Raw genomic sequence first — 11089 nt, 5'->3', positions numbered from 1 at the left:
TTGAAGTCCACACAGCTTAAAATCGTTGAGGTTGAGAAAGGCTGAGCGAGATGTTTTTTATTCCAACGCACAGCACCAACCTCTAGTGGCGAGCCAAGGGAGCGCCACCAGAAAGAAAGCAACAGAGAAATCTTAGATTCATCCTTGTGTTCCAACCAAGGCTTCCCCTTGGCTTACACTGGGATCCAACTCTGAAAAATATGACTAGACAAGGATTTACACCCCATCAAATATTGCACCCTCTTTTTCTCCTCCTCTTTCTGCATTTCTGGTTGGCCATCCCAAGGCTGGGGCAGTAATTTGCAACAAAACCCTTAACCTCTCATTCAAACTCCATAGGTCCATGCCGGAAGAGAGAGGGGCAATACATTTAAAATAGTAAATAATTACAGGGCTGATGGAACATTCTGAGACAAAGCAGCTCCTCTAAACTTGCTCTCCAGAAGATCAAAGCCAAAGCAAATGCTTGTTCCTAGTCCTCAAGACTTGATAGGCAACAGTACTTAGCAGCTTGTTTGTGATAGAAGCTAAGTGAGGAAGTGTCAATGACAAGGCGTCTAAGGAAGATCAAAAATGGGATGAAGGAAAGTCATCTGATTCTACTGCAGGCAAAAGCCAGGGCAACTGAGAATGATGGGAACTGTAGGTGTAGCCCACCTGGAAGAGACCAGATGGGTAAACTGTTGTAGCCACATCAGACGTCACTTTCAAAGGCCTTCATAAGAACACGTTGGGAGTCAGCAGCCAGCTCTTCCAGGCACTGGTTCAACATGGAATACGTGGTATGAAAAGAAATACCCCCAGAGGCCAGGGCTCCATAAATCGGGATTCGATGGATGAAAAGATTGGCCACCACCAGGCTTGTACCAGTGGCCTTTCCCAGCAACTTGATCACCACATCCTTGTTGATGCTACGCCCTAGAGAACTGTGCACTTCTGCTCTCAGGACCCCCATGGGTTTCCTGGAACGTTCTGCCAGTCGGGTCAAAGATGCTGCATCAAGGCCAAAGTCCTGCCGGTAAGTGGACAACTTCCTCAGCAAAATGGAAACATCACAGGTGAAGGCCAGGCCTGGCAAAGGGACTGCAGCTACTAAGCTGGAAACCAAAGCCACCTTCCAGACCTCCTGTTGAAGGAGCTTCTTCTTCTTCTCTATGATCCCCATGGAGACACTGGGCAGAGACAAGAGAAAAGCCTGGCGCTTATGGGTTGGCAATTCTTGCTCCATAGTTTCCACAAAAACCTGGAAGTCAAACTTGTCGATTGCAAAACTGCTGAGAAGGAACACCTTGGCATCACTCAGTCCAGCCTTGAAAAGCTTGTCCCGGCAGTCATCGCGGATCTCCTTCAGAACTTCTGCTTCAGTGGGTGGATTCTTCTTTCTCTGCACGGCGTCCAAATCATTGTCTACCTTGGTGCGTACAAAGTAGAACTGCTTTCCCTGTTGGATAATGGCTTGGGCCAAACGAACGTGGTTTTCTTTAAATCGTTCAGAAGCCAGGATGATAAAAAAATCATAACGGGAAAACTCCACAGCTTCTAAGTACTTATCAGCCTTGAAGTTGGGAGTTCCAATACCAGGGAGATCCCACAGGCTGACGTTGGTATGCCCAGGGTAAGGATACGGCGTGGGCTGCATTGTTGTCTCTATCACGCCTGTTGCAGCAGCCCCTTCCTCTTCATCATTCATACCCCTCAAGGCATTCACAAATGTGGATTTTCCGGTCCCTGATTCTCCTGTGACCGCAATATCAAGCTGGGTGTTGCAGATTGCTTCCAAACTGCACTGGATTCGGGTCACCACCTCAGAGAGGCCTCCCAGTTCATAGGCTTCCTGGATCTCAGCAATCTCTCGTTCGCTGATCATGTCATAGTCTGAGGGGATGGGCTTCACCACCCTGTGGAAAGATGCAAGGAAAGGTCAAAGTCATAGATGGAGAACTTGGATTGATATCCTGCAGCAGTATTAAATGTCAGGAAGGTACACCAAGGCAGGGGGAACACAGATTCAGAGAAAATATTAAATATTCGTTACATTCAGCATCCTTTGGAAAATAAAGTAGCCCAAAAAACAGGACCTACAATGATTTGGGCAGGATTCAGCCATAGGACCTTCACAGTAGGATCTGTGCCAAACACACTACTTGTGCATGAAGAACTAAAAGGAATGGTAGTAGTAGTTTCAAAAATGACCCATCTTTTTTCTGCTGGAGACAACCAATCCTTTCACTTCCTCGCCCCCACCATTTCTTATAAATGTGGGAACAGGAACATTCCCAGCAACATTCAAGCAAAGGATTGCAAAGAGTAAAAGCTCAGCAAAGCCTGAACATTGTAGGTTGCTTAAAATAAGAAGCTAAACCAGTGTTTCTCAACCTTGGCAACTTTAAGACAGGTGGACTTCAACTCCCAGAATTCCCCAGCCAGCATGGAGTTGAAGTCCACCTGTCTTAAAGTTGCCAAGGTTGAGAAACACTGAACTAAACAAACAGATTCATATTTGGGTATAAGATGGCCAGCTTGATCTTCTGCACTAAGCTATGATTTCTCTCATGATGCTTGGTTGGATAAACCGCATCTGGCCAAGTTCACCCAATCCCCTAAAGTATGACCCTGGTACAACCAGAATGGCAACACAATAAGCTAATCCTAAAAAAAACACACACAAAACCCAACCCACGTTACAGCTAAGTGCAGGAGTTCTCTGAGTACAGGCCCTGGTGTTTCCATCCCCACTTTCTGAGCTTCAGAAATATCAGCCTAGGAAAGTGATCTGCTGGGATCAGCTATGGGCAGGAGAACATTGGAGCATCCGGGCTTTTGACCAGATCCCAGGGAGGGCAATTCCACCTTTCCATTGGCAAGCTCTCATACCAACCTCTCGTACTGGTGGACATCCTTCAGCAAATCTTCTCGCAACTGGGGGCAATCCAGGGCATAGGGCTCAAATGCAGAGATCAAGAATACAAAGGGTTCCCCAAGCAAGAGGGTCCCCAGGGATTCAGCACAGACCCCCCGGAGGGCCAGGAGGACTTCAGATCGATTGTAATGTTTCCCCATCAACCGTTTGAGAGTGTGAAGTTCCAGATCAGCCTTGGTCCGGGCAAAATAGACCTTCTTGCCTGCTTCCTGGGCCTCCAACGCCAGGCGGGTGTGGGAACCCTCAAACTTGTTATCAGTCACCAACACAAGCAGGTCGGCCTCTCCGATCCAACGATCTGCAGGCTGTCCCTCGCCATCCATCGACAGTTCCCACAGCAGTAAATTACGATGAGACGGATCGGGGTACATGACGGGCCTCTCAGATTTCACCGGGGCCCCCACGGGGGCTGATCCAACATCATCTTCGGTCATCCCTCGTACGGCGTTGAGAAGAGCCGATTTGCCCACCCCAGATTTCCCCACGAAAACGATAGAAACATCCCCGCGATCAGGCGAACCCGGAGCAGAGCTCGGGGGGGTCTTTAAGGACATGATGGGTGTTGGCCAAGAGTTTTTTTTTTTCCTCTGAGCAGGCTGTAAACCTGTAAAGAAAGAAAGACAAAAGCCAGAGAGGAGGAAAATGTCTTGTTTATGGTAAAATCAAACCCTAAGCTTGGCCACAAATATTTTAAGCCACACCCAGTCACAGATATAGACTACCAAACCAAAATCAATTGGGCTCAGGCCAAGAACACAACATGGATAATAATACTCTAATTTCATTTAATTGCACTGCCTGTCCATAAAAATAGGGATGGGTTCATTTTCCCCTCCCTTACGACAAGCTGCTTATTCTTTTCTTTATTCAGGCTTCTTCTCTTTTCCAGTCGGCAAGACTAATAAACCAGGTAGAAATGTTTACAAATTAGGCCACGATGCAAGCAAGTTGTGGCCACAAATGTAAACGAGGGATATTTTAATTCAGGGAGCTGGGTCAAGAGCTGGGTCGCTTATCTGATCTCGCTATTTTTTTTTAGATTTTTTTTTTCATCCCGCCTTTATTATTTTACAAGTAACTCAAGGGGGCGAACATACCTCATGCTCCTTCCTCCTCCTATTTTCCCCACCACAACAACCCTGTGAGGTGGGTTGGGCTGAGAGAGAGGGACTGGCGCAAAGTCACCCAGCCAGTTTTTCATGCCTGAGGCAGGATTAGAACTCACCGCCTCCCGGTTTCTAGCCTGGTGCCTTCACCCCTAGACCAAACTGGCTCTCCTACCTGCTCTTAGCAATGTGTTTTCCTGCAGGAAACACAACGCCAGCTTCCAAAATAAGGGCACAATGCAAAAATAATCTAACAGCTGCTCCAAGACCATTCCCGAGGATGCTTTTTTTTAAAGGAACATATTAACGTCTGGTTTACGTTTCTCAACCTTGGCCGCTTGAAGATGGGTGGACTTCAACTCCCAGAATTCCCCAGCCAGCATGGCTGGCTGGGGAATTCTGGGAGTTGAAGTCCACCCATCTTCAAGCGGCCAAGGTTGAGAAACACTGCTCTAGATATTGACAGACCTCCGCTCCCCTTGTCTCCAGCCATTGTCTAGGCTCGGAGTCCTAGCAATATGCAGATTACCACAGGGTTGACATCTCTGCCATATGGGCTATGTAGTGAGCAGAGGAGGAATTCTGGGAGTTGACGTCCACCCATCTCCCAGCGGCCAAGGCTGAGCAGCACTGTCCCCTACGCGGCCAGCTAGCTGAGGATGCTGGAAAGGCCCGGGAGGGTTGATTCCCGGAGCCGCCAAGCCCCGAACACGGGCATTCCGGATTCTCACGGCTCAGCCACCCGGGCTGCAGGGAGACGCTTGGCTTCTGGCTCCCCCGGGCCGGGCGTGGGATGAAGCGGCTGGCCAAGCTTCGCTCCCTACCTGCGGGGCGCCCCTCGACGATCAGCGCAGCCGGTCGGGCGTCCAGCGCAGGCGGCGCGCGCGCAGGCCGGCTTCCTGGGGCAGAGAGGCGCCGGCGACCCTCTCGCTCGGGTCTGGGCGGGGGGCGGGGTCCGCTCCGGCCACTTTCGCTTCTCCGGTCGCCCCTCCCCGCCGCCGCGCCCCGCTCCCCTCCCCGGCGCGTCAGAAGGGGCGTCTTTGCGGCGGCGCGGTGCGAGCCGCCGGCGGAAGGGAAGGCGCACGGCGGCTCCGGGATCGCGCTCCGCGGCTCCCGCTCGGCCGTCCCGGACAGCGCGCCGGAGGGTCCCCGCGCGGGGCAGGGGCAGGGGCAAGAGCGGGTGGGCTCGGCCGCGGATCTCTGCTTCGCCGCCCCCGACGGAGGCGAAGCGGCGCCTGGAGCCCTTTTGGAGGAAAGGGTGAGCGGCTCTTTCCCGCAGCCCCAGGAGGGGGCGAAGGGATGGGGGTGGGGGGGTCACCTGGAAAGGCGGAGGGTGGGCGATCCCGGAGCCCCCAGCCAGAGGCGAAACCCGGTTGCTCAGCGCGGCTGCCAGCTGCGAAACTGCGGGCGACCTTCCGAGCGCCGCGAAGGGATGGGCGTTTTCCGTGTCTCCTTGCCGCCCCCGCACGGTCGTCTGCGGTATGGCAGCCCAGGGCCTTTCTTAAGGCGGCGGTCGAGGCGCCGTTAGCTTTCGTTTTCTCCCGGTCGCGGGCTGGACGGGGGCGGGAGGGACCGCCGGGCAAGAGGCGAAGCGGCATCGGAGCATCGTGAGCGGGAGGGGCTCTGGCTGCGCCTCCTGGGATCCACCAGCCCTCTCCTGGGGCCCCCCAGTTGCTCCCGATGGAACTGGGTCGCCCCATCTTGTCCCCAGCCTGAAAGCGAGAGGGTAACAGGCAGACATTCCAACAGTTGCCGGATGGATTTTCCTTCGCTTTGCAGCATGACTCTTGTGATTCGGGAGGGTCTGCACAGACTGATGCTAGTGGTGGGGAAGCAGAGAGGGGGCTGAGAATGGGTGTCAGTGCGTGGTTGCACGTGGTGGTGTGAAGGGGACTCGGCCTGGATTCTCCCCAGAAGCTCCTGCCTGGGCCATACTCACCTCCTCTCTTTTTCCCTGCAGCTCAGCCATGGCCAGCTCCCCCTATCCAAACGAAGTGGAGTTGAGAAATATCAAGGCCCTATACCTGGCCCAGAACGCAGTCACAGCTCCCTCTGAAATCCAGAAACTGATGGATTTTTTGAACTCCCTCAAGGTCCAGGTTGGGATCCTAGGAGAGCGTGGCACAGGGGTAAGCGTGCTGGTTCAGGCTCTGCTGAGCAAGCCCCGCCAGGTGACAAATCTTGCTGCTTACTTCAGGGAAGCCCCGCAGCCCACCGTCTCTGCGGAGGTCCACACTCATCCCACCTTCCCCCACCTCACCTTGCATGATCTGCCTGGCTTTGAGGCGACTGAGAATCCAGCTGCCTATCTCAAGCGCCTGGGTGACCTAAACCAATTCAGGTGCTTTGTGATGGTGGTGGGAACCACGGGCTTGAGAGACGTTCATCTACAAGTCCTCAAGGCTATCCAGCAAAAGAGGAAACCTTTCCTTGTGGCTCGCACCAAGATCGACTTGGACCTGCACACAGCTGGAAGGCGGCTTCGACACAGGTACAATCCTGCAGAGCAGATGGGCCAGATCCGGAAGGAGTTGACAGAGAGGTTGGCCAAGGACGGGCTGGAGGCCAAGAAGGTTTTCCTGGTGTCTGGGTTGCAGACTGAGAGATACGATTTTGCCTGGTTCGAGGAGACTTTGGAAGGAGAAGTGCTCAACTTGAAAAGGTAAAGATGTCTAGAGTTTGAGGAGGGCCTGACTTAGTTAGATCAGAACATCTGACTTCTCTTCCAGGACTGGAAAAGAAGAAGTATCTGGCTGTTGCATCTCTATACAACACCATTCTACCCTTTTGCATTAGCCCAGTCAAACGTGACCTGCTTTTTTCCTTAGCTGTGTTTGCTATATGGAAATCAAATAAACATGCTAAATCAGAACTCTGTTATACAAAGAGTAGAAAAAGTTCCTGATAACATAACACGAATTTTTCACACTCTGACTTCCTTTAGCATCCTATGCAGATAGTTCTTGTTTAGTGACCAGAATTAGGATTGGCAGCTTTGTCATTAAGCGAAGCAGTCGCTAAATGGGAGATCGCATGACTGTGACTGCTTTCCTTTTCCCCACTCCCTCACCCTTTGGAATGCTCACCCTGGTGCTGGGGTAATTAGCAAGAAAGGAATTGATGTTTGTACTTACATTAATTGGAGAGGAAGGGATTACAAGAAAGTAAGCAGACATGCAATGGGAAATACACATCTAAAGAAATGTGGTGGCACTGGCAGCCCTGAGCGCACTCAGGACTGGGAGCCACAAGCACACTACACAAATGTATTCCCCATTGTGTATCTGCTTACTCTTATAATCCCTTCCTCTCCAATCTCTCTGCTCTGCAAGAGGGGGGAAAAGGAAAAACAAGAAGTCAGGCACAGGACAATGTGTACTGACCTTAATGGCGATCACATGACTGAGGGGTGCTGCAGAAGTCATAAATGCAGGCATTGGTTGTAAAGTTATTTTTCCAACACCGTTGTTATTTCGAACAGTCGCTGAATGAGGCAGTTGGTAAGCGAGGTCTACCTTTATGTGGCAATTTAAAACATTCCAGCAAAATCTTCCAGACTATTACTGGAGACGCCCAATGTAGTCTCTGAGAAAGACAGTGTTGATTCCTTGATGGATCCTGTGGGAGGGCTGTCGTCTTATTGGTATCTCTAACTCCAATTGATTACTATGGGAAGACAGTGTGGGCATTTATATTTCTGTTCTTGGTTCTTTCTAGACACCATGATGAAAATCTGAAGGACTTCGGTGTGGTAAATCAGAAGGCAGTCAGGGAACTGTATAAGATCTGTAAGTCCAGATCCTTGGCAGAAGTCCCAGCTATAATCCAGGCTATGCTGGAAGATCCCACTCAAATCCGTCTGGACGTAGCTGTGATTGGGGAAACAGGCTCAGGAAACTCCTCTCTGATCAATGCGCTGAGAAGAGTAGGCTGTGGAGAGACCGAGGCGGCCCCCACTGGAGTCGCGGAGACCACCAGGACAGCAACAGCCTACCGGTTCCCGTTCGTCCCTAACATGTACCTTTGGGATCTGCCAGGAGTGGGATTGACAGAGGATGATGTGAACCACCTGGATCTTAGCCGCTACAGCGTCTTCCTGGTGGTGGCCTCAGAGCGTTATAAGCACATCCACAGCTGTTTGGCCAGAATTATTGCTTCTGTGGGGAAACAGTCTTTCTTTGTGAGGAACAAGATAGATGTAGATGTGGGGGCCCAGGCTGGAAACCAACCCAGCCTGAAAGAGGAACTGCAGGAACAAGTCCGGAAGAGCTGCATAGAAGCTCTGAAGAATGATGGCATTGACTGTCCAGTCTTCCTGGTCTCCTCCTTCATGGCTGAAGCCTATGACCTCCCTCTCCTTCGGGAAGAACTCCAGAGCCGAGCTTCTGAATTGAAGAAGAAAGCACTGAGGAAAACCATCCCAACGGTCTTCTCCCAGCTGGTAAGGCACAACAGCAAAATGCTGATGAAAGATGTGTGGGAGAAGATCCTGCAAATTGGCCTCTCCTATTGCGATAATCTCAAGGAAACCGTGGTTGAGAAACTCCTGGCCACCATCGTCAGCTTCTGCATCAGCCTTGGTCTGGATGAAACGTCTGTGAAAAACACTGCCCGGGACACTGGCAAAGCAGCCCTGCAGCTTCAGGCAGCAATCCAAAGCCGCTTTGCTCAGCCAATGCAGCCAACGGACCTGCTCAACCTCATTGTTAAGCCCCCCTCATTGAGCAGCTGGGTTTGGAGCTATGTGCCGTACTGGGGGCAGGGGGCCAAGGTAGAGCCCAAGATCTCCTTGGAATACATCTACAGCATGCTGAAGCAAGTGGTGGTGGAGCTCTCAGAGGATGCCGAGAGACTGCTGCTGGCCGCCTTTCTGGAGGACTAGAGCTGGAGGGTGGATGGATGGGGTGAGGGCAGGGTTAACCACCCCCTTGCCCCACTTCAAAAGCAGCAGACAGAAAATAATGGAAGCATCCTTGCAAAAAGACAAAATGGGGCAAGCGCAAAAATTTCTCAGCAGTGTCCTGTGGTGGTGGTAGTGGTGGCGGCGGCTTTTGAAGGGCACAACCAAAAATGGAGGTTATTTGAGCAGAGGATTTGGCTGTAGAAACTGAGAATGGAAAGCCACTGCTAAGGCTTTACCCCTTTGCAGTGCAGATACAAATTTACATCATCTAGCAGAGTGTTTGTCAACCTTGGCAGCTTGAAGATGTGTGGACTTCAACTCCCAGAATTCCCCAGCCAGCATGGCTGGCTGGGGAATTCTGAGAGTTGAAGTCCACACATCTTCAAGCAGCCAAGGTTGACAAACACTGTTCTAGCAGTTCTATATATGAAGCCGTTCCCATTACAGAGAAATCAAACCCTTTCTTGTTTGCTGGCTTACAGTACTGAACTGTTATAATGGGTAGTTATTTAATTTTTCTGAAAGAAATGAGCAGACACACCTTGACCCAATAGAGGCTACACGCGGTTGGCCTGTTCAGAAAAGCAGGCCTTGGACCCCTTTCCTAAATCTCTTTGAACACCCCAGATGTAGGCATGCTTAAAAAGAGAGCTATTTCTTGTCCGGGAGGATCCTATTGTTTTGTAGAGTGAAATATTCATTGCTTACATTTGTTTGCAACGGAAGTAGGTCAAGTTCGTAAACGGTTATTAAAAACGCTGCCCGAGAGTAGATTGTCTGCTGTTTGGTGCACAACACAAACGGCAGTCAAAAATGCTACACATTGTGCACCTAGACACACAACAGTTGACTGAAATGGCTGGCCCCACCTGTAATTTGCTGCATGCCAAACAAATATTTACTCAACATTGTGCAATCTTCTTGTTCTGATCATACTTGCTTATAGGACGCCACTCACTGGGTTTTTAAAATATTTATCCTCAGCCCTTGCCTAATTCCATTAGGGTTGTTGTTGTTGTTTAATCGTTCACCTTAATTTGATTTGCCAGGAAGTACAGGGTCAGAAGTTCAAATTCCCCTGGCTTGCACAAAATAACATTTACACAGCATACCTGCAGCTAATTGTATTCACAGTGATGCAAGAGCTTATGTGACACTGTAACTAGTAAACACTAAAGCTATTTTAAAAAATGGGTGCTGGGGGCAGGAAGAGAATCTCATTTGGGTGGAAAAAATGTTATTTGGCAATTGACAACTACATGTGGTAGTTGGGATAGAAATTAATACAGCAACTGAACCTATCCTCCTATATTAGATGGGAAGACGTAATAAAGGCAGAGTGATTACTGATGGATGGGTCAAGACCGTATTTCTGGACAAGTTGTACAAATATAGTGGTTTAAGTAGAACTGTCCACGCTATACTGGTTCATGCTAAATAAACTGTGATCTACAAATCAAGTGTCTGGGTTCTTAAGACCAATCAACCCCATTATAATTTAGCATAATAGACAAACCTAGTATTTCTTTGGAGGTGGCTGAATACCGGGGGAGGGTGTGTGTGTGTGGATATCTTCCTATCTACATAACCACCAAACTTCTAGGACTCTTGCCAATAACACTGCAACACTGCTCTAAAATATCAAAGAGATTAGAAAGTGGCTTTTAATGCACATCTGGGCTTCTAAAGTGCCAGGAAATGGCACAACGTTGGAAAAGAGAAATTTTGCCAACAATAAGATTGGGAGACAATGCTGCAATGGCAGAATTGACCATGTACAGTATTCATAATAGAAGTTTAACTAAATTCGTGCAACATTGTCCTCTATATACAACACATTACATAGCAAGGCAAAGTCAAACATGTGGAATGTGGCTTCTAAAATTTAAATAGAAACCAGTAACAATTTTAAATGTTTAATGTAAAGTACAGGTAGCTAAACTACAGTCAGTAGTTGGGGACACAAATGGAAGAGAAGGGGAGAATGTGTTACCAGAAAGTCTTTTTACAATGCTTTTAATTCATATTCAGGAGTTGTTTTGCTTTATTTTCTTCTTTTTCTTACTCTCTCTTGTATATCATTACAATATTTTAACAACAAAACATCAAAGAAAAAAAAATAAAGTGCCAGAAAACAATCCAGATACAGGAGAACATGTA

At 49.4% G+C, this 11089-nt stretch overlaps 2 protein-coding genes across 3 annotated transcripts; one reads left to right on the top strand and one right to left on the bottom strand.

Annotated features, from left to right (window-relative positions):
* Positions 1-17: 17 nt before the first annotated feature.
* LOC103054571 (interferon-inducible GTPase 5-like) lies at positions 18-5517 on the bottom strand. Of its 2 annotated transcripts, none has more exons than XM_088139921.1 (3): positions 5345-5517; positions 2879-3524; positions 18-1898 (listed from the first exon to the last, which is right to left on the bottom strand). In XM_088139921.1, exons 2-3 carry the CDS (start codon positions 3472-3474, stop codon positions 695-697), a joined length of 1800 nt encoding a protein of 599 aa, XP_087996047.1. In that variant the 5' UTR covers positions 3475-3524; positions 5345-5517; the 3' UTR covers positions 18-694. The 2 variants fall into 2 exon arrangements, with proteins under 2 accessions (XP_087996047.1, XP_087996048.1); XM_088139922.1 differs by lacking the exon at positions 5345-5517 and adding an exon at positions 4851-5082.
* Positions 5128-10766, top strand: LOC103054323 (interferon-inducible GTPase 5-like). The gene is made up of 3 exons (XM_088139923.1): positions 5128-5284; positions 5987-6688; positions 7744-10766. The coding sequence occupies exons 2-3, from the start codon at positions 5994-5996 to the stop codon at positions 8906-8908; spliced, it is 1860 nt and encodes a 619-aa protein (XP_087996049.1). The 5' UTR covers positions 5128-5284; positions 5987-5993; the 3' UTR covers positions 8909-10766.
* The last annotated feature ends 323 nt before the right edge of the window (positions 10767-11089 follow it).

Source organism: Python bivittatus, unplaced genomic scaffold (assembly GCF_059951505.1).
Source record: "Python bivittatus isolate LINGU-HERP-01145 unplaced genomic scaffold, Pbiv_v1 ctg000310_np1212, whole genome shotgun sequence".
Classification (NCBI taxonomy): domain Eukaryota; kingdom Metazoa; phylum Chordata; class Lepidosauria; order Squamata; family Pythonidae; genus Python; species Python bivittatus.
This window is presented reverse-complemented; position numbering and strand designations above follow the sequence as displayed.